Source organism: Podarcis erhardii (genome assembly GCF_964252035.2).
Source record: "Podarcis erhardii genome assembly, chromosome: 7".
NCBI lineage: Eukaryota > Metazoa > Chordata > Lepidosauria > Squamata > Lacertidae > Podarcis > Podarcis erhardii.
In genome coordinates, this window is record NC_138511.1 from 41,998,592 (window position 1) to 42,021,561 (window position 22,970).

Genomic DNA, 22,970 nt, shown 5'->3' on the forward strand with positions numbered 1-22,970 from the left:
TAATTTATTTTCTCTTGCTTGCTTTCTCTGTCTCTGTCTCTCTCTGTGTCACACACACACACACACACACACACACACACACACACACACACACAGCAAATGCCAGTGTTTGTGCATGCTTGGACTTGCCTTCGAAGTCTTCCCAAAAACCATCCGAGGGGAAGTTCCTCCATGACTACTGTACCACAGCTTTGGAAGATCCTGGCTTCTGAGAAGAAAATGCAGTGAGGATTTATCTGAGAAGCAGCAATGCTCTCATACAAATAGAAACTTTTAAGGTCAGGCTAAATGTGATGCCAGTTCACACACTACAGTCGTACCTCAGCTCCCAAACGCCTTGGGAGTCAAATGTTTCAGCTCCCGAACGATCGAAAACCAGAAGTGAGTGTTCCAGTTTTTGAATGTTCTTTTGGAAGCCAAATGTCCGACGGGGCTTCTGTGGCTTCCGACTGGCTGCAGGAAGCTCCAATCAGAAGCCGCGCTTTGGAAGTCAAACGTTTCAGAAGTCAAACGGACTTCCGGAATGGATACTGTTCGACTTCTGAGGTACAACTATATAGCCTTACAGCTGGTATATTTGCATTAGGAAAGAAGGTCCCACAAAATCACCAGCCATGGGGCTCCTCCAGACCAAGACTGCAGCACAGAAGGGGCGGGATTAAGGCCCCACGTGCCAACTCCCTATGTGGATCAGGCCCTCCAGATATGCAGTTTACTTTTTAAAAAGCCACACAATCTATTATGAGTGGGTTATAAATACCTCCTTGCACCAAGATTGATGGATACTTACTTGGTCTTCATATAGAGATCATAGGCCCGGTTTTGTAAAGAGAAGGCTTCCAAAATGACCATGTTTGTGAGAATTTGGCAGGCCGTCACATTGCAGGTGTTCTAGAGAAAAGTAAAACTGAAAAAAGGTGAAGACTTTCCGACGCAAGAGCTTGAAGGAGAGCAGGAGATAGATGAGCACCTAAATCCAGAGAAAAGGCCTTTGCAAGGCCTCCCGGGTCTTTCTGTTTGGCATTAAACATTAATGCAGATGTCAGATGCAGGAGGAGGAATCTCACAGAATAGACACGACAGCTGGGACAGCAGCTTGCAGAAGATGACATGTGTGTCAGTCGTGGGGTCGCTGACAGAGAATGTAAATCAGGGGGTGGGGAACCTGAGACCCAAATACAGGACTGTTTATCCAGGCCTCAGGAGTCTTCGTAGGCCGCATTCCCGCCTTGCCTGCCTCCAGTCAGTAGAGGTCAGGGCTGAGACTAACAGATAACTGTTAAACTTCACCCACTTTCTCTCCTGCAAGAAGCAGCCATGAGGACTAGTTCCCAGGTGGCTTAGACTCCAAAGCCATCTCTGTTAATATGAAGAAACTGTAAGTAAAGAACGTTTCTCTCTTTACTAATGGGACCTCTGTGTGTTTTATTTGCTCTCTTGTGATGTGGGCATGTGATAAGAACAGGTGGTGATGTCACTGGGTAGTTCCAGCTTCCAAGCTTTTTAACTCTGCTATAAACCTACCAATTTATTTATTATTTTTTAAAAACCCAAATTTTGTACCCTCAATGAGTTTTTTTGGCCCTGCTGAAAGGTCCCCTTCAACTCAGGCAGAAAGTTCTAGGTACAGTCCTCAGCATCATCCGTTCAAAGGATCAGGTTGCAGATGAGGGAAAATATTCTGTCTGCCAGAAAACCCTTTTATTACATTTTATAACCCGCTTTTCTTACAAGGTTCTCAGGTGGCATACATTATTCTCCCCTCTTCTCCGTTCAGTCCTCACAACTATGTAAAGCTAGGTTTAGGTGGCAAATTGGTGACTGGCCCTAGGTCACTCAGTGAGCTACTTAGCTGAGTGGGGATTTGAACCCTTATCTCCCAGATCCTAGTCTGACTCTCTAACCACTACTCTATACTCACTAGAGAGCTTCTAGGCTAAACAGACAGACAGCCTGACCTGCTTTATAACAGAATAATGCGATCTGACTAGTGAGTGCAGAGGCATTGTGAGAAGGCAACAGAGCTCTGATCCTGCCCAGAAGCTCATGGGATGGAGCAGGGGAGAGCATTCTTTGTTCCGGGGACATTCCCAGGATACCAACCAAAGCCACAAAATAGCATAAGTTGGCAATGCAAGGAGGAGGAAGTGGAGCAAAAAAACCCAACCCCACTTACGTTGCAACTCAGGAAACTGTCGTCAAGGAACATGGATTCCCAGAGTGTGTTGGGTGGCAGGTTACTCTGAAGGAGAGAAAGGGGCAGAGAGGGGGAGAGGGAAAGTCAACATCGAAAGAGCCTGCCTGCATATGAGAAAAAAGGAATGGTGAAGGAATGTGTTCTTACACAGCCACGGCAGTCGAGAGGTGATGGCTGCTTATTTGTCTCATTCAGTCCAGCTGCACAAACGCACTCCAAGCCTAGAAAGAGGAGGAACACTCAAAAACCTTGCATTGATTCCTTTAAGGTTCCTTCCTTAAGATCCTGATACATCAATTGCCTGCAGTTCAAAACTATATTTTTTTATATAAAAAAATCTCCCTCTTGCTTGGCTTCTTAGTTATGGGGATTATTCTTTCCACTGCCACCCTGCTCCCTGCAACTTATATTATTGCATCCATTTCGCACTCACCGTCAGGGCTCTGCATCTGTTTCTGAGCGCAGGAGCCACACTGGCCCGTCTCAATATTGAAGAATTCTTCGGTCCCACATTTCCTTGGTGGGCCTGACAAAACAGGAACACCCCCGATAATTTGAGGCATGGAGCCGTGAGGGAGGTAAAGCAAGCAGAGACAGAGGAGGAGGCAGGCCAAGTGAAGTGGCATTCTCAACTCAGGCTCCTTCTTCACCATGTTAGGTGTTAGTTTCTCTCCCATATTTATTCCCTCTGGAGAAAGGAGTTGTGGACTGGATAAGCCTGGCTGGCCGGAGAGTGTATACAGACAAGGCCATCCATGGTAACCAAAGCCAGGTGTGGCTTCTTCCATACAAAAGGGAAGTGGCTGAGATTCCTGGGGTTGAATGTAAGAAGGGCATCCTGGACCAGGCCTGTGGCCCGTCTAGTCCAGCATCCTGTTCTCACAGCAGCCAACCACAGGCAGGACCCAACGGGAAAACCACAGGCAGGACCCAACCACAAGAACACTCTCCCCTTCCGTGGCTTCTGGCAACTGTTATTCAGAAGTGTTACTGCCTTCAATCACAAAGAAATAACAAAGCCTTCATGGCTAGTAGCCTTCAATAGCCCTCTCCTCAATGAATTTGTCCAATCCTCTTTTAAAGCCATGTAGGTTGGTGGACAACACTGTCGCCTGTGGGAGTGAGTTCCACAGATTAATTATGCGCTGTGTGAAGAACTTTTTGTCTGTACTGTGCAACCAAACAGCAGAAAGAAGATACCTTTGGATACCTCCAAGGTCACTTCCAAGCACCCTGGTTTACTGAACATTCATCTTGAATGTTAGAGAATGTCACCTATTTACTGAGTATTCCTTCTGGCTTATTTTGCAGGCAGTTTAGAGGATATTGCAACAAAGGGCGAGTCCATACTTTTCAGTGCAATTCTGCATCACTTTCCTTATCGCAAAAAAAAAAAAATAAAAATAAAAAAAAAATTCCCAGAGCAGGGGGAAAATAGGCTTTTGCACAAGAGTGCCAAATCATTGTTAACTACACAACATTAATTTGCCGATATGTGATTGTTTCCAGACATTATTTTGGGGTTGGATCCAATGTCTTTAAGGCTATCTTAGGGTGCTTCCAGACAGCTATTTATTGTGTGTTGGGTGCTCCTCATGTAGTTGTTGTAGCTTAGCAATCCCTGCAATCTAAAATGCCATACTACAAAAATGCCACTGCAAAATAGCATGAAAATGCCAGCCCATTCTCCCTCCTTCCCCCCAAATTTAATCTGGATTCACTCTTTCCCTAGAAAATAAAGTAAGTAAAAACAAACTAACAAACCACATATTTCCATTTACTTACCTGCAATCTCTGTGATCTATTTGCACATTAAGTCTCCATCTGGAAACACTCTGGGGTGGGGAAAATAGCACTAAACAAAGAGGTGTACAATGCCTAAATTACATTTCCCATTTCAAACATTGCCAATGTTGTTGTTTTTTTAAATGACTATAATTTTTATTTTACTGTCTCTGTTAGCAGTTGTTCCAACTTGACAGAATGCTGGGAAAGGTCTGACAGAGCAATCCTGGTAACTCCATTGCATCTGTTGAACCAATGGCGATTTGGCACCTCTTCTCCTAGATCCTTTCTTGTTCAGTGGCCACTCCACCTGGTTATGATGTCAATTAGGTCATGGTAGGGCAGAAATTAGATCAGGATATACTGGTAGATCTCTGGGTGATTCGCAGCAGATCAGTCATGTTGGTTGATGCTGATGGGAGTTACGGAGTCCAAACATAATTGGTGTGTGTGTGTGTGTGTGTGTGTGTGTGTGTGTCATTTTGGCTAGTGTGATATAAGCACTCAGCTAGATGCAGCTCCTGTAGAAGGTACTAATGCCACCCCCAATTAGGTCATAATAAAACACACACACCTTTTCTACAAAAGAGGAGATTCTTAAGAGAGTGAAAAGAAATCCAATTGTTCATATTTTAATGTGAACTTACCTGCCTCACATTTCCCAAACCAAAATGCACACCACACATCTTTGAATTTTATGATGCAGTTCTCCCACAAAAAAAGGAAAAGTATGTACGGTATATTATGGGGAAATGTATATACTAGCAGAGATAGCGTACAAAGCAGCATTACACAAGAGGGAATTGCTTGGGAAAATGTACAGATTAGGTAAAACCGTGTAAAGAAATGTGTGTATCGGGAGAAACAGACATGAAAATGCATGCAAATTTTTGTGTGATTTTTTTTTAAAAAAATTGCAAACTGAGGACAGAAATGGTGTAAATTGAATTTAAGACCGAAGAAATGAAAGACAGAGAGAAGTGAACTTGACCTATTCCTCCTTCCCCAGCAAGCCAAAATAGATCTGGAATAAAATGCATGTGCTGGTTATGAAAAAGACAGAATTCAGTGTAGGGGTTTTAAAAAACAACAACAAGTTTTATTTCACTTCCCCAATCCATTCATAACCAGGACTTGAAATGCTTTCAATACATGAGTTTAAAAACAACAGTATTCCACAAAGGATACTAAATTGCACAATCGCAGTACAACATGTCAGTCAGTACAACAGTTGCACCCAACACATCAGAACATGGCAGCAACACATCAGAACATGTATACAAAACAAGAGAACTTGGGTGAATATATCACATCATATATATATGTATCTATATATATGTCAAACAAGTCAAATACAGAATTTTGAACTCCCAATGAATCTCACAATTAGATATATGGAAATGAGACACTGAAATGGTCTGTTTACATCGATATTATATGAGGCTTCTAGAGATTGCTTAACAAAAAGAGCCTACACAGCTAGATATTTCTAGCGTTGGATGAGAATCAGAGCTGTACTCGGGGTGGGAGCGGACAAGGCAAGAGACATACAAAGAGAGGAAAGGCACCCCCCTTGGAGTTACACATTATTAACGAAACTTCAGCAGCGGGGAAAAGGACAACAGGTCTGTTGTTGCTGAGATGTCCCTCTTTCAATGCCAGACAATAAAATCACTTCTCATTGGAAGTACAATGGAAAAACCCCTCAAGCCCTATCCCTTCACTTCCATAACAGCAAAAGCTGTTTTGACTCATAACAGCAAAAGCTGTTTTGACTCAGCTATCATCTCTAATCTGGCGGTCCATGCGGGAAATGCCCCAGCTTCATATACACAGCGTTCACACCAGTTACCCACCTTGGAACAAAGGTTGTGGTTCCAGTTTCCATCTAGCTCGGTGCTTCTCTCCCCTACACCCACAGAGTCCAAATTCAACAGCATAATGCGGGTGGGGGGGTTGGGGGTCTAAGATTCACAGTAGCACTTTTGTACAAGAGCCCTGAAGGATTGAAGTATAAATGCCACATGACGATATGCATAGAAAAAGATTAACATGGTTCTGCAGTCTTCACTAGGTGGGCAGATGAATAGTGTTTCCCTCAATGTGGCCCTAACGTCCGTTTAGGAGTCAAGAAGAAACCCAGGCAAAAGCCACTGTAAAACACAGGCCGATTGTCCAAGAGAGTCGATTCTCACTTGTCCTATCTGCAAAGGGAGAAAATTACACTACTGCGGGGTTTTGCTCATTGGGAAGCAACCAAGGTGAAGCAACAGGCAGCCACACCTGGAATGTTATTGCTCAACATGCTTCTTGAATGCTTTCAACTGTATCCACCAATCAGAAGCCAGCTTGTGGTGGAAGATCCACACCAACTTTTCACCATAGGCAGAACAGAGGAAAACTTTAACAAGCAAAAGGAGGAGGAGGAGGAAACAGCCTCACCGCAGGCATTGTGGACATTCAAGTCAGCAAGAGGCCCTTCCAGATGTGGGAATCTTTACTCACTGGATCAATACATTCAAAAACAAAGATGTGGCAGAATGAGTATACAGCAGACATATCCACTGAGGAGCCCTGCAGGTGTTGGGCTGCAACTCCCATAATTCTGGACCACTTGCCATGGTGACAGCTGACATGGATGAGAGCTGGAGTCCAACATTTGCAAAGCATCATGTTGGCTACCCGTTATCAAGGTGCATTTTTAGCTTTGAAGCCTACATTTTAAAAAAAAAAAAAAAAACCACCAAAGTTACTTAGGATGATATGGCAAAAGGACCGAATGCAGTTGGAATGTGATAATGTGGTATTTGCTAAATTAAGGTCATGTATCACTTACTGGATGCCTTCAAATACCATTGCATTAGAGAAGGCCCATCTGAGATATAGCAAGTGCAGGGTCAAAGCATAGTCCATCCCATTAGGCACTGGCATCAAAAGCCTTGTTTGGAACCCAAAAATGTTGGTTGCATCATGGGCCAGATGGCAGCAGAAGAGGCAGGAGGTGGACCACAGAAAATGTTGTCCTCTCTGCCAAACGCCGCTTTCTTCTTTTCAATGTTGCGAGTTAGAAAACACCACAATCCAAAAGGAAGAAAAGAGTATATTTTCCTTTCTTGGGTGTCAAATCTTTTAAATCTCATGTTTGGTGGGAAAGATTACACTGCAGACATAATAAACTGCAGTGTTAAGAAAGGTACACACGGAGTGGTTATACAGCTACATTTCATATGCCATCCTAGAAGTTCTGTATCTGCCCTTTAAGGTTCCATCAAGGGTAGCCAGCATGGAACTACAACTCCCATCAGCCCCTGGCAACATGGCCAATGGCAGAAGATGATGAGTATTTAAGTCCAAAACATCAGGGTATGTCATGCTGGCTAACCTTGGCTTTGGGGATGACATTGAAAAAGAACTACAGGCAGTTACTTTCACATGGCACAGAGTTGGCACACTCTGGTGGTTAGCAAGTGATAGTTCCTAGGCCAAACTGAGCCTCTTTCAGGGGGTACCACCTCCCCTCCCCAAATGTCAACTCTGTCCTGCCTCAGAAATTCCCAGAATGGCTTGAAATGATGGGGTGGCCTCCAAGGGAGATCAAGTAACCCACCCAATAAGCTTTGAGTGGGGATTTGAACTCAGATGTCCCTGGTCTAAGGCCAACCCAGCCTTCCCCAACATAAAGCCCTCCGGATATTGCTGGACTACAACACCCAACATCTCTGAACGTTGGCAATACTGGCTGGGGCTGATGGGAGTTGTAGTCCAACAAAAGGCTGACAGGGATAGACTTGAGAGTCTCAGAACCTGAAGTGGAGAGATGCCAAGGCTTAGATAAAATATTTGCACCTGACTCTGGAACACATTAAGGGTCTGAGGACACCCAGTCATTTTAAAGCTCACTCAACCCAAAAGGGCTGCATGTTATGCAAAAACGTGACCAGCTAAGATGTGAGAATTAAATAAACATTGCTTTGCAACAGGAAAAAAGGTGGCTCCCTGAGAGGCAGCATTAATCTTATTCTCTTGCAGAATGGCTTTTCTAGGGAGAAGTTCCTGACAAGTTCTCGTAAAGGTCCTGAGATGGGGACGAAGGGATTTTCCCTTCTTTGTCAAATCTAGAACGGCTGGTGCTTATCCTGGAAAGGTGCTCATGTGCCTTCAACAACAGCACAATGGGGAGAAATTTTGAGAAGCTGCTTCTCTCATAACTTCAAGGCGTGACAAGCAGTTTTGCTTCAGAACCTGCTGCAGCAGGGGGTGGTTAGCCACTGGAAATGCGGTGGGGCAAGATCCCTGTATCGGTTTTCATTTATTCTTTGCAGAAACTCACTCTGGCTAATCAAAGCTCATTGATTCAATCACACATTCTAACCAGAATCAAGCAAATGGCAAAGAATGAAACGAAACAAAACACGAAAAAGAAAGAAATCTATCCCAAAACCTGCTCCCTGGCACCCTCTCCTGGACTCAAAGGAAACTGCAGGGACTTGAAAACCAAATCTGCAGAAGTTTAGTTAAGTGACTTTTAGCTGCTGGAAAACACCAAAGCAATGCACTGCAATTTTCAACAAGGCAACCGAGGATGCATTGACACAAGAAACGTAAACCAATACAGGACTGTAGTCCTGTAAAAGGTGGTAGAGGTCTCTTAACAGAAAAGACTAAACTTTCTCAGTAGACCTTCAACTCCCAAAATTCTTCAGTGTAACCCAAAAGAGCAGAAATGGTTTACAAGTGAGTGATGTGGATGCACCCCAATAGCCATATAGAAACAACAGATTTACCAAGGTATAATAAGCTAGTGTTAGCTCAGGATTTTTACACTTCGGTGCACCAGTGCTCATAGCTGGCTCTTTGAAAATAGTGGAAGAGTACATCCGATGGCATGTTCACACAACCTAGCCACATCTGGGCTCATTCAACACCACAAACTGGTGTCAAGTAACCTTGTGAACGTTGGTCAAGTACTGAAAATGCAACTCACTTAATCCTCTGAACAATTGTTGCAACCCAGATATTTTGGTGAGATACAGAATCACAACCCCCAAGACCACATCACTGGCAAGAATCACACAAAGACATTGACTCATGGTTGGTGTTGTTTTAAAAAATGGCTAACAGGTTGCTGGAGTTCCATAAACGCTGCAACAGCTGGCTCCGAGCAATCTTCTCAAAATCAGAAGCTGAAGAGGCTTGCTACCCTGAAGATTTACCACCTCTGCTGATAATCTTTCATTTAACAAAAACTTGAGCAGCCGGAGAGAGTCTGCATTGGCAACTTCCTGCTGTGGGCTTCGCTTTGATCACACCTAGACTCCAAAAGGCTCACGCTCAAAGCCCAGCCAGATATGCTGCTGCGTACACCAGGATGTTCCCTCCCCTTGACCATTCAGGAAAGCAGATCTATCAGACCATTTGAAGTAGTGGGCTTTCAAATTGCTTTCCCTTGCCGGTCAAGCCTCGTGTATTATTTTAATCCGGGTCCAGTCCTTTCCTTTGGCCTCAGAACGCAACATTCAATTGCTTTCAAATGGAGCAGCTACCAGGGAAACAGAAAACACCTAGCAAAACGTTACTTGCTGGATCAGAGCAACCTGCATCAAAAGATACTGCAGGAAAGAACTTGTAAAAACTGTAAAGGTGGTGGGGATCTAGGCCTTCTGTTCCAGCCTAACACAGAATCACTGACCCAACCACCCATTTCCTGCCCATCTTCTTAAATACAACCCTCATCAGGAAGATTTGCCTCCCGGCCTACAGAACTCCTGGCATTCACTTTAGGGGTCTTCTAGAGTAATAATTGGAACTAGGGTGTCTATCTTCCCTCCCACCCACTCCTTTCTGCATCCCTTGCACACGCACACACCTTTATGCTCTGTAAACTTTTGATACTAAAAGAAAAAAATCATCAGCAGAAAGCAGAGAGGGGAGAGGCTATCCCCAAAGATCAGTCTTCCTCCTTTACGAGCACGCTAGACTCTCCTGTGCGGACTTGCACTCTGCCTCATACCCAGAAGATTCCCCCAAGAGGTCTCCATTCAGTCACAGTCCGGGTGAAAAAGGCATATGGGGAGGTGGCAGCAGAAGAGGGCGGGCAGCTTTGATTGCCGAGCTCCTACGTCTATAACGGGCTGCGCAATGCAGCTCTACGTGGTTAGAAGACGATCATGCAGGTTTAATGCTGTGTCAGTTGGGTATAGTTTTTGCTTTTTAGAAAAGCCCATCTTTTATGTTGCAGGTAGTCTCAGAGACAGGCTTTTTTCCACCCTTGCATCCCCACTGGCTTCTTCTCTATTAGTTCCTGAATGTAGGAGGCAGGTCGCGGTGCTATTCTGCAGCCATTTGTTCAATGTGATCGCTAAGCAGCTTGTACTGCTCTGTAAGCAAGAGAAACAAATTATGCAATATACACACGCAGATACACACACGTACATGTATGCAAAATTAGCTCGGCATATAATCAAAATACAAAAGACAAACAACTGTATGCAAACATCTTTTGGCAGAGCATCCCCAAGAAAGATACACTCTTCATTTTCCTTGTGGGTTTAAGACCCATGTGCAACTGAAGCAAATAACAATGAGGGTGTGATTCAGGTGGCATTCACAACGCAGCTTATTCCCTTTTTCCAGTATTTCCCTTGTTTGTTAATTTCCACATTATATTTTAGCTTCCACACAATGTAAGAGCTACTTCTGGAAATGTAGCACAAATTTAGAGTTCATTTCTGTGTTATTTGCAAATTGATGTTTTGGGGTGACGTCTATAGCCTATTTCTGTTTTGCAAAGAATCCCTCGCATTTTGCAGCCCTTCTAGGTCATCTTCTCCCCGCAACCCCCACCCTGCTCAAGTCTAAGGCAGAGCAAGTGGCCTGAACTTGGAGTTGCTCTCATTTTCTTCCACCACCACCCATTTGACCCCTGGGAGGTGATCCTTGCAGAAGGAATCCCACCAGCAATTTTACACCCATAGTCCTACCTTCATCCAGGTTGCCAATCACTGCCTGCTTCTTCAAGAAGTCGTTGCAAAGCTTCTTGTTCAGCCCAAAAGCCAACATGTTGTGAGTGAAAGTACTGCAGCAGGGAGACGAAATGGGGTGGGGGAGAAAGGGGTATGGCCTTTTGTTAGGACACGTGCTTTGTCCACAGAAGGTCCCTGTTGCAATTCCTGGCAGCATCTCCAGTTACAAAGTTCAGGTCACAGAAGGTGATGGAAAAGACTCTCTCTCTGAGGCCCTTGCAGAGCTGCGGCTGCCAATCAGAGACTTGATGGATAAATAGCCCAACTTTGTATGAAGCAGCTTCCTATGTGTCTGCTAAGTTTCCTTGGGCATAAGCTGCCTATTCCTTTTAAAACTGATTAAATAACAACAACAACAACAACAATACTGAAGCCCCCTTCATGCACACTTTGTATGCAGGTAGGGCCATCACAAGCGAAAAGCAGCTGTGGAGGTGTGCTGCCCCCCCCTTGCAAAAGCTGCATGGCTCCTTCTCTGCCTCCCCCCACCATCCAGATATCCACACATTAGGCTTGTGGTTTGTATTGCTGCTTCCTTGTTTGTATGATAGTTTTCCATGACTGCTAATTATGCTTTGAAGGTTTCTATCAATCTTGCCCTAGGACTCACGGATGAAGAGGCTGCAAATTACTGGATATAAATAAATGTAATTGATATGTTATACAAAAATCTCTCTCTCTCGTGCATCATGCAGTATAGATTTCTAAAGATCATCTATTGTGATCACCATTGTAATTTACATTTTTATTTTAAGCATAGTAAGTAGTAAAAGCTTTTATCATGTGTTGTTTGCTGCTCTGAACTCCTTTGGGAGGAAGGCAAACAAACAAAACAAAACAAAACAAAACAAAACAAAACAAAACAAACAAACAAACAAACAAACAAACAAACAGAAGCTCTTTTGCAGAAGCAGGCCAGTTTCATTCTGCTTACCCCAACTGTCCAAAGGTGATATTCTCATTAAACCGCAGACTATCATCTCGCTCCTCTTGGGTCATGTGACACCATTTCTCCCTGCAAACATATGGACAGATCCTGTAACCAGGAAAATGAACACACACACACACACACACACACACACACACACACACACAACCTGCCAAAACCTTAGGGATTGATGGGAGCAGGGAAGGATGCAGGGAATGTCAGTAACACGCTCTTGACGCACTCCCTGTTCCATACTGGTTAGTGTGATGAAGTGAAGGAGTGGGCCATATGCCAGATGTTGGTATGCCAGTTTTGTTATATGGGCCGCCTGTTGCCAACTTCAGATTATATATTAGAGCAGCTTTTATCATGGAAGCTGGGCCAAAGATGGAATCATTCCGAAGTTTCCATTTTGCTTATGTGCTTACATTTCTGTTTCATTTAGGTTCTTCTTCTTCCAAAGGGTTGTATGTAACATCCATCTTACTCAGTGTAGATCCACTGAAATTAATGGACATAACTAACTTAATCAATTTCAATGGGTCTATTCTTAGTAGAATGTACTTGGATACAACCTAAAATCTCCAAATGCACGCCTTTCTCTTGGTCGTTAAATCTGTGACCATCATTGCCGCTCTACATCCAACTTTAGAATCTACATTCAATTTGGTCAGTATCTCCAAAGGAGGTAGGCAAACATATAGCAAGGGATGTGAAGTGGGTGGGGGGCAGAAGGTAAACATGTAAAACCTGAATGTTTTCCTAAAACCTGTTCGAACGCCACCTGTATTTCTAATAACCTGACCAAAAAATTGAGCTATCATCTAAGTTTTGCACCCTTCTTATGGGTTACTGTTCATTACAGACCTACAAGGCAGACTATCCCAGCCCCATTTCACAGAGGAGGCAACTGAGGCTTTGAAAAAGCATCAAAGGCCGCAAAACAGGAGCAGAGCAAGGACTGGATTCAGAAAAAGGTAACCCAGGCTTAAATTCCGCCACACTGGTATACCATTTTCAGACAAGAATAAAATTGTTTAGAAACAGAGAAACATGGAACAGCCACACAACACAAAACTAAGGTGTTCTGAGCCAATTTCATTATATTCACAAAGCAAGCAATTTTGCTTAACACGGGCGCACTGTTTGGTGAACTTTCCAACAATGCAATAACAGAGGGTTCTTAACTTTGCAATCATCTGCTTCCCAGCCTCTACAATGTATAGTTATCAGTAATATGCTAAGGAAGTGCTGGAGATGTACCTAGCAGCACATTTACAATGATCCATGGGTTTTTCTAACCCTTGAAACTCAGTAATATTCTAAGTCACTACTATTTCTGGTAGCAGGCAGTTCTAGAGGACTGAGAAGATAAGGCCCTGGAGTTTGTTTTATACATGTGAGTGTCTCATTTTTAGGGTATGGCCCTCCCTGCCCAGTTCAGTAAAGGCACACAGATGTCTCCTCTCCTGCCCACCATCTGCTTGCAACGCTAAATTAGTGCAATTATTTATCTTTATAGTCGGGCAGTCCTCACGGCACCTTCTCTGATCTTTTCCCTTCTGTCAATACTTTGCTTTGGAGATGCAGCAGTCAGAACTCTATGTGTCCTTAATTTATTTGCTTTTATTGTATTTATATCTCACCCTTAAGGCTGCAAAGCAGTGACTGTCTGAAGGTCACCTAGCAGGCTTCATGGCCGAGTGGGGATTTGAACCCTGGTACCCCAGGTGCTAGTCCAACACGCTAACCAATATGCCACACCGGCTCTCTTGCATGTCTCTCCCTAAATGAAAGTTTCCTGCTGGTTTGGTCCTAGTAGGTCTATTCATGCACACTTAAACCAACACGGCTCCTTAAGCTCTGGGTGCACAGCTAATGTGGGAGTTTCAAACATGGCAACCTTTCTTATGTAACTGCTGACCTTTCATTCTAGATTTCCACTTATGCATCCTTAAAAAGAATCAAGGGAATGCATGCCTCCAGGTTAATGCAAAAATTCTCACTGAACCCTATGGGGTAGGTATGTGTTAAGAGTGATCAAGAATGGGGGATGCTGAAAGTTGAGCTACATTTTCAGCAAAATCACATGGTAAACTTTTTGGGGGGTGTTGGGGGGGGGAGGAGTGGCATTTCTTAACACCCCCAATCAAAACATAAAAATAAAAAAGTGGTCTGGAGAAAACTAGTCCATCAAGCCTATTCTGGTCTAGAATCGCATTCTAAATGCAGGGATTCTTTTTGAGCAGGGAAGTGTTAGAAAACACCATCTCCTCCACCTGACAAGGGTGCAATATAAGGAGGATTCTGCCACTTGATTTCACCACATATCAGCCCTCAGATGCTTGTCCTTTTAGGGAAAATAGGATGTTGGCTGAAGCCGACCATATGTCAAGAGGAGGAAAAGGGGAGGCAGGGAAATACAGGAAGAAGGAAGTCAATGGGAGGAGAAGCAGCAGCAGCAGCAGCAAATAAAAGGAAAACAAGAGAAATTAAAAATGTGGAGTCATGCTGGATATGAAGACAGAGTGGCAGAGGGATTTCTTGGCAGGCAATTCAAGAGTGTATCCCTGACTCAGTCCTCACAGGAAACAGGTGTGCCAAGGGTCAAGGTTGAGGCAAGGCAAATGCAGAGGACATTCTTTGGCTTAGCCAAGGCAAGTCTCCTAGCTGGTCATCCATTCACAGGGGTCAAGGAGTATCAGCTGACTCACAGGGGTCTTTCAGGGCACAGTGGCTTCTTTGGTTGCTCCTTCACCTTGCAATTCCCAAGATTGTTTGCCAGAGCGAGGCAGAGGTGCACAGGAGAAATCCCTGCCTGTCATCTCTCAGGCCAACAGTTCAAGGACCACTTTCAGATGACCCATTGACTGAGCATTTGTCCTAATTTGCTTGCAGGGCATTTACATGTGACATGTCTTCCTTTTAATCGTTTTTTTAAAGAGGATTTGTCATGCTAGGGCATGTCTAAGGACCCTTTGGCCTTCCAAATGTTTCTGAACTCCAACTGGCCACTCTTGCTGGGGCTGATGGGAGTCGTCGTTCAGCAACATCTGGAAGGCTGTAGGTTCCCCAAAATAGGGACAGCCTGGAGGCACCCAAGAAGAACAAATCCAGAGGCGCTGTTCTCTGAGACCATGGCAAGTGTGTATATGCACAGTGACCATTTACCATTTGGAACAGCTGCTCCAGATGCATGTAAAGCAACCCCCCACCCCCACCTCAATCAGGCTCTGCACAAAAAACCACCAACTGGTATGGTATGAAACGGGCAAAATTAAGCATGACAATAACAAATGAGAGAGGGGCAGAAACAACACAGAAAGCAGGTACTTAAATCCAGATGGTCAAAGAGGAATGGACAGGGAAGGAAAGAGAAGAGATTCTCAAGCAGCAGCAGCATTCCACAGAGGCATCGAAAGCAGGAGGAAATCAAAGCAAGGGGGAAGGTCAAAGTAGAACATTTACATCTAGAACAACTCAGAGACTGGAAGGGGCCCCTGTGTCCAAAAACTTACCACAGCTGCTTACACAGAAAATGGCGAGAGAAAAACAGACTCACTTAAGCAGTTCACCGTGCCCAGAGGCTTTTCTCAAGCTGCTTTACACGGCATTGATACAGAAGCTGTGCATCATAATCAAGCAATGTATAAGATATTGGCAGCATGGTAAACTCTGGCTGGGAGACAGAAAGGAGACTGATTATTTTTTATTTTTAAAGAGACTCAAAAAGTGGTTTGTGGTAGGCTCCCACTGCTTCTGAATCAGTTCAGCATCCATATTAGATTTTGTCCTGCTGTTGCAGGCACTGAAACGAACAAGGATCACTCCTTTCAAAACCGCTTTGATGTGGTTTGAGATATACCTTGGAAAGCAGGCTTTCCCCAACCTGTGGCCCTCCAGATGTGTCTGAACTATAACTCCCAGCAAGCGCAGCAGGGATGGTCAATGGTGAAGGAGGATGAAAGCAATAGTCCAACAATATCTTGGAGGGCACCAGGTTGGGGAAGGGTACACTAGTGGGATTTGCAGCACTGGGCTGAATACTGTGCAACCACGGTGGCAAGTTTTGGACCCAAAATGAGCCTTTGGCATAAAAAGGTAAGAAAGGAAATGCGGACAGACACACCTCGTTTCCTCTTCCTCTCCAGCATTCCCTCTGGAGTGGCAGCAGAAAGGGTCAACAGAAGGTTACATGTTAAGATCATGCAAGAAGTATGGATGGAGAGAGAGAGGAAGTGTGAAAGAATTGACCAGAAAAAGAAAAGAAAAGAAAAGATTAAAGACGTCAAGAAAGAGAAAGAGAGAAATTAGTTGTTTTCAACCTCCCCAACCCAACAAAGCAACATGAGAGCAGGAAGGGGGGAAAGGGAGTACTCTGCCCTTTCCTTAAGCTCTTGCCTAGCAGACTCCCCCTTGGATGTTGTTATCAAACTGCATTTGCTGGGTGGTTTCTGCTTCTCTAAAACCCTGGGGATGACTTCCAAGGGCCGGGGAAGAAAAGCTTCCTCCCTACAGAATATAAACCCAGTCCTGCATCAAATTAGCAGAACCTAAAAAGCTCCATTGGCCTGCTTGACAAGTGGGAGAACAGCAGAAAAATAAACCATTTGTGTACCAAAAAGGCAGTCCTTTTCAGCACTATGACCTATTCTCCTCCACCCCTCGTGTCCCCCACTTCCTTTCTCCTGTGAAAAAAAAAAAAGAAAGAAGAAGAAGCTGCGAAGTCCTACCTAGTGGTGGGAGACCGTTTCCGCCTCTCACAGTGAACCGCGTCGAAGAAAGCCGCATTCCAAAACCTCAGGGTATGCCTAGGGAACAGGGGAGGAAATGATGTGCGTGCGTGTGTTGAGCCTGTATCAACTGCAGGGTATGTTTTTGTGAATGTGGCTAGGAAGTGGGAAGGAATGGGGTGGTTTCTACCAGAGAGGGCTGTGGCTGGGCCCGCTAGATGACTCCCCTGTTTCAATGCCCTGCTCAGGAGTGCAGCTGGCTCAGGATAATAAGGTTATACCAGTGGTGGCTGGTGCTCACTGAGACAGGTGAGGCGGAAGGCAGGGAGGCCAACAGTAGGTGGCACCAGAGCCAGTGAAAGGCAGAGACAACTCATTCTAGTTTAGGCCCTATCCTCCTCCTCCCTGCTGGGTTCTACAACTCCTAGGGGTTGAGGTCCCTTTGCCCACCATAAAATATTTGAGGATGCTGGCCCTCCCCCAAAAAATCATGGGCATTGCTACTCAAATGGTGTGCATGCACCGCATCTTTTGATTATGTGGGGCGGGGCTTACCCAATATTTTATTCAGGTTAGCACCCCTGACTAAGACTAACAAATGGGGGAGCTGACAGGCTGCACCAGGTTGGCTGTAAGTAAGAAGGCAGGCAGGTGGGGGTTGGCTGAGGACAGGCTGAGGTTGGTGGGGCAGTGTCCCAGTTATCCTATTGAACCAGTCTCCACTTGCTCTTACCAGATGGGCTGTTGCTTCAGGTGCATGTACAGGTAGATCTTCTCTCCTGTTTTTTCTTCCTCCTCCTCAGGACTGTAGAGGGAAACTGCAAAGGGGAGATATTTGATATTTAGGGGGGGGGTGTCGATTTGTGCATACACATATACACAATCTTCAGATAAAGACCAGACAGTGCCTTAGATTCCTGCCAGGTATCCCAGTTCTCCAGAACCTGAAACACCTGTTTTCTATGAGCATTATAAACAGCTTTTAAACAACAACAGCATAGACCTATTATTATTGCTGCTTACCTGATTTGTGGATTCTCTCTCTTGGTTTGCCTTCATCATCCCTAGAAGCAAACACACAGGTACTATTCGGTTAAATGTAACATCATTTTTTTGGGGGGGGGGGAGTTTGGAAGCACTGCAAGTAGTTTGTTCTATGAATTGCTCAGAAGTATAGTCTCACTACTACATAGATGAAGACGAGTTAGCCTGCTATGCAAGCCTTGCCCTAAAAGTGGGTGGGGTGGGTGACTTTAAATCAACCAGTTAATTAATAAAGCAGGAAAGGGCCGTAGCTCAGTGGCAGAGCATCTGCTCTGCGTGCACAAGGTCCCAGGTTCAATCCCCAGCCTCTCCAGGTAGGACTAGGGGAGACACACAAACGCTGCAGTCTAAAATCCTGGACAGCCACTGCCAATACGGCACAAGGCAGCTTCCTATGTTCCTGGGACGACCAAGACCGATAGCGGCATATAAACAAGATTATCTTCAGTAGAGCAGAGGTGGTGGTGCTCAGGGGTACTTAAGCCAGGTCTGGTGTTGTGCTTCCACTAAAGGTGCTGTGGATGGTCTCAACTGGACTCACTCAGCTTTTTTGGGCCCTGGCCCCTTTAGCTTGCTTTCAAAGCTCCCAAAGAAGCCTTTCACGTTCTCCGTCTTTGCTGATGTATTCTTCAGGAGCCGCTCCGCAATGTCCTTCTTCTCGGCCAGCCAGCTGTTTGCGGACTTCAGGTAGGAGTCAATGCTGCCAGTGGGCTTCTCCTTGGACTCGATGGGCAGCGCTTGGGGCTTACCTACCAAAATGCAACCAGGGAGCGGGAAAGAGAAACAGAGGGAGTAAGGCAGGGGACCTGAGGCCCGCGGGTCGAATGTGGCCCTCCAGCCCTCTTGATCTGGCCCTCAGAACTCACCGCTCCCGGGCCCTGCTCCGGGCTCTCCTCAAGAGCATTTTCCTGACTGGAATGTGTTCTTGAATTGTAACAATGTCCATTGCTTGCCCAGATGGAAGACAGGTATTTGGGTTTATGCAGAGACCTCAGACTTTTCAATGCAGCAAGGTAAGAATCATACCTGATGCTCCACCCACTTTAGCCTCTGGCCCCCCACACTTCTGGCATAGGGCCCCCTTAAGGTTGCTCATAAGTGAATGTGGCCCTTGAGCTAAAAAAAGTGGTCCCCACCCCTGACTTAAAGGACCACCACTCCTCCTAAAGATCAATGCTCAAGAGAGACTGGTTTGTTCTCTTTCTCCCACCCTAAGTTTTTGCTTTTTAACTAAAAAGCAAGATACTAGCCCTCAGTGATTAGTGTCACACTTAAAAATGGATGTCGAAAACCAGGACACATGGTTGGTAACATGGAAGCAACCAACAAGAAGCTAAAAATCATTATGCTTCCTGGCTCTCATCTATTTCTGAAACCTCATAGTAAGCCTGCAACTTATGCAGGTGTTACGTTCTGGGGATTGTGCCCAAAGCCAAAATTGTGTGTAGTCAAAACACATTGGGTGCAATGGCGGGTCAAATGCAAAGGATTAGTTCACTATTCCGAGGTTCTCACAAACGACTCCCAGGATGCTATTCCTATAGAGATGCTTCTTGCAAGGTACTCTTGCTCCTTTGCTGAAGATGAACAAATTGCCCCAGCACATTTTCTCACTCCACAGAGAAATTTCAGCAAGAAGGAACTGCCCCTTACCAATATAGTAATAAGTAAAGCACATGGTCATCAGGTTCTTAGCAGGGCTGAAATCATCCATCTGGTAACACCTGAAAAAAAGGAAAGAATAAAGTTGCTGAAATGTGAAGAAGAAACAGAGTAACACTCAGTGGTGATTAGTGTCCATGGGGCTGAATGCAGGGAGTCCAACAGTGGGCAGAGCCAACTACCGGTAATTCCAGTTTTCCCCCATTCTCTTCTGTGCTGCGTTCTACAAGGGCAACACTGAGACTAAGGAGGAGGAAGCAGACTACCAGGGCCACCCCCTGGATATACTGTAAACAGGAAGGCAGGCCAATGGATGCTGGCTGAGGGCAGACGGAATTCAGTGGGGCAGTGCCCATTCTCCCTAATATTTATTCATTTCATTTATGTATCATCTCTATCTTCCAAGGATCTCAAGATGGTGTACACAGACCAGCCTTCGCTGCCAGCACTGAAGAACAGCCATGCAAGGCTTTTTTGGAGAGCTGCATGGATCACAGCCATGTGCAATTCATCTCCAGTTGCCCAAGTGGTGCAGTGGTTAAAGCAACCATCACCACCATGATGCCCTCCAGATGTTTTGAGCTACACCTCTCATCAGCCCCACCCAACTGTCCAAGATGGCCTGCGGGGAGAGGTGGAGGAAGGAAGAATCCCACCCACCAGCTGGATTCAGTTCCCCACCCCCTGCTGTAAAGGCTGAAGACCCTGTAGCCTCCATGCCGATGCCTGCTGTTACTCACTCAAAGAGGACCACAGCAAAGGACTGCACCAGTCGATAGAAAGTCTGCTCCGAGACACACTTGGAATTGCAGCGCTGTGAGGAAACAGGGAAAGCCAACAGTGTTAAGACTGGGTACAGATGTACCTAGAAACAGATGTAGGGCTGACGTTCTACTTTTTTTTTTGGCTACGGAGGAAACAGCTCTGCTCCTCTGTTGTTGCACATACAGCCCCTGGATCAACAGCCGTCTCCAGCCTAAGCTTTAAGGCAGGCCATCTGCTTTGCTTTCCATTTTTTCTTCCCTCTGAGTGCTTGTCATGGTTCGAAAGCTATTCTCAGAAGCTGGCCAATCAGCCTGGTGGCACAGCCTTGCTCTAAGAAGGGAGGAGGTAGCTTTGCTACTGATATAAGGTCTAGCCAATCAGGAAGCTGTGCAAATCCGGCTTCTGTTTGACCTGGAAAAAGTTTCACCCTATGCAGGTTTTTTAAAATGATGGTATGCAGAGGTGAGCAGATGAGACTCTTCCATGTAGGAATACAGCAATGCAATAAAGCAAAAGGTGACTCTGAAATGGCCTGGAATGCCCTGTGCATTCCACTAGGAATAGGGCCCACTATTTTGAATGTGTGAACAGCTGTCAAGAGGCACACGCAAGCACAAAAAGCAAAGGGCCTCAAGAGCGCACAATCCACACCAGCCAGAGTTGCGTCCTGAACATCTCCTTACCTGAGCGCTCACGTATCTGGCAAACCATTCCCTGCCTTTTGCATTCTCCCCACTGCAGAGTTCTCCGAACTTGGCTTTCTCCTCTTGGTCAAATTCCTCTCTGGAATCACAAAGATACAAAATAAAGCAAGTTGGCACTAAGTGTGATGCAGAGGGCTGAGACTATAAGCTGGCAAGTCCCCAAAGCAAATCTCACTGCAGGCAAGAATTGTCAGGGGGCCCTGGGCAAATCCTTGCCTGCTCTCAAGTGTCACCACTCTGCAATGTAGTGATAATAGTAATAAGCACAAAAACTAGGTGTTGTACTATAAGCCTTGACCAATGAGCTTACTTTCCAATTTAGGAGCTTAGTGTCATTACTAGCCTACCTTGCAAGGTTGTCACAAGGAATACAGAAATATTTCATTTTTCACTTTCATTTTACTTTCATTTAAAAGTGCAATAGTTTCTACCTGGAGATGCTAGGGATTCAAGCAGGGATATTGTGTATGCAAAAAAGATGCTTAGGTGTGCCTCACAATGATGGCAAATCAACATGCACAAGAAAAAGGACCGTTGAATTCTTTATGCTTGCAAATCTGCTATTGTCCCTCATTCTTGATTGGGTTTGCGGCTGCCTATGAAATCCATCCTCCACACAAATTTTATCTGATTTTGTATGTGCAGAGCATCACTGTCCTTTTTTTTTTTTTGCTGTTGCCGTTTGCTCTTTTTCTTCTGGTTTCTCCTTTATGTTACGACTTGCAACAAAACTGGGAGAAACACAGCAGTTTCTTGTTGAATTGTGGTTTTGCTTTCAGTCACCAGGTGGCATTAAACTCGTTTGGCTCAATGTACTAAATGGAGGGGGAGGCAGAACTTTAAAGGAGGAAGAAAAAAGTACATAATGAAAAGTGAACTTGGGGTAGGGGAAATAAATTCAAGTAAACTGCTTCAGCTCTTACCAGTCCGAAAGGGCACCAATATTCTTTATCAGGAGCCAACAGGGAATTAACACATGTCAATAAATCATCCTTTTGAGCAGGATTAGGGGACCCCTCAAAGTTTCCCTAGGCCACACGACTTCTCCCCTCACTGGCTCTGCTTTGCACCTTCCCTGAGTGTTTTTGCTAGGCTGGATTTTGTCCTTGAACACTGCTGATGCCTCTTGCTTCCATGGATGGTGGGTAGGGAGGGGTGCATGAATTTGTGCAGAGACTAACTTAGTACACAAAAGTGACTTTGACATTCATTGCCCTGCCCACTTTTACCCTCCAGTCACGCCCGCCACTGGCACGCAACCCCCCAGAAGATTGCCTAGAAGGGAATATGACCCTCGGGTTGAAAAGGGTTATGCATCCCCAAGTTTATTTATTTATTTTTATTAAACGTGTAGCAAGACTAACAAAGAATTTGAGGTTTTTGATTTTGAGCATTGCCATTCTTCTCTTTTTGCATGCGGGGGCAGGCCACCTCACCAAGCGGCAACTGTGAACAGAGATTATGCAAGCTGTCAATGTCAGTTTTGCACAAGAACATTCCTTCTGGGGTCTGATCCCCAAACTGGCCACGCAGCAGAGCAGGGAGGGAGCAAATGGAAAGGCACTTCCCCCCAGTGTTGACATTCAAATCGTTTTAATTTGGGCCATGGTGAGTCACGGCAGATTTGCTAAATTGCTTAAATTAAGTGGAATTGTTTAAAAGCACACACACAGAGAGAGTCAACATCATCAGCAGCAGCTGAAGCCTCCACTCTGCATCTGGGTGATGCAGCCCCAAAGTCCCCAGGCAGCAATTGTTAAGTCGAGAGAGAAGCATGACTCAGTGGGAGAGATGTGTCACAGCCAGCCAACATTTCTTTTCAACGGGAACACAGAGGGGGGAAGGGGGCTTGCTGCACCCCGGGGGGGGGGCGGGAGTGAAGGATCCAGCAGCAAGCTGTCTTCCCCCTCTTTCTGCAAAGCCAATGCAAAGAAAGAAATTCAGGTTCCTGGCCTCACTACAAAACATTTGCCCACCAGCACCCTCTGGGGTGCATTGGCTTGTACCCTGAGTTAGTCCTAAACAGAGGAGAGCCATTAAAAAATAGGAGACACAACTAACATTGATTGATTGATTGATTGATTGATTGATTGATTTAAGTAGGTCTACTCCGACTGGATATAATACTGG

The 22,970-nt window shown here is 45.2% G+C and overlaps 2 protein-coding genes across 5 annotated transcripts in view; both read right to left on the minus strand.

The window, feature by feature from the left end:
• LOC309346435 (meckelin-like) overlaps positions 1-3,061 on the minus strand; it is a 32,584-nt gene extending 29,523 nt beyond the window's left edge. The window contains exons 1-5 of the mRNA XM_081870195.1: positions 2,631-3,061; positions 2,345-2,418; positions 2,177-2,242; positions 791-891; positions 130-208 (exon numbers count right to left, since the gene is read on the minus strand). Of these exons, the coding sequence (XP_081726321.1) occupies positions 130-208; positions 791-891; positions 2,177-2,242; positions 2,345-2,418; positions 2,631-2,985 (675 nt within the window). The 5' untranslated portion in view covers positions 2,986-3,061. The remainder of the gene's footprint in view (positions 1-129; positions 209-790; positions 892-2,176; positions 2,243-2,344; positions 2,419-2,630) is intronic.
• Positions 3,062-6,713: 3,652 nt separating this feature from the next.
• Positions 6,714-22,970, minus strand: part of KIAA0513 — a 48,867-nt gene continuing 32,610 nt past the window's right edge. For 3 of the 4 annotated variants that reach the window (XM_081870275.1, XM_081870276.1, XM_081870277.1), the window contains exons 3-13: positions 20,820-20,919; positions 20,112-20,185; positions 19,363-19,433; positions 18,251-18,458; positions 17,689-17,729; positions 17,399-17,483; positions 16,666-16,743; positions 16,062-16,091; positions 11,939-12,019; positions 10,963-11,057; positions 6,714-10,359 (exon numbers count right to left, since the gene is read on the minus strand). In XM_081870275.1, coding sequence (XP_081726401.1) covers positions 10,310-10,359; positions 10,963-11,057; positions 11,939-12,019; positions 16,062-16,091; positions 16,666-16,743; positions 17,399-17,483; positions 17,689-17,729; positions 18,251-18,458; positions 19,363-19,433; positions 20,112-20,185; positions 20,820-20,919 — 913 coding nt within the window. In that variant the 3' untranslated portion in view covers positions 6,714-10,309. The remainder of the gene's footprint in view (positions 10,360-10,962; positions 11,058-11,938; positions 12,020-16,061; positions 16,092-16,665; positions 16,744-17,398; positions 17,484-17,688; positions 17,730-18,250; positions 18,459-19,362; positions 19,434-20,111; positions 20,186-20,819; positions 20,920-22,970) is intronic. The other variant, XM_081870278.1, reaches the window with a different exon arrangement.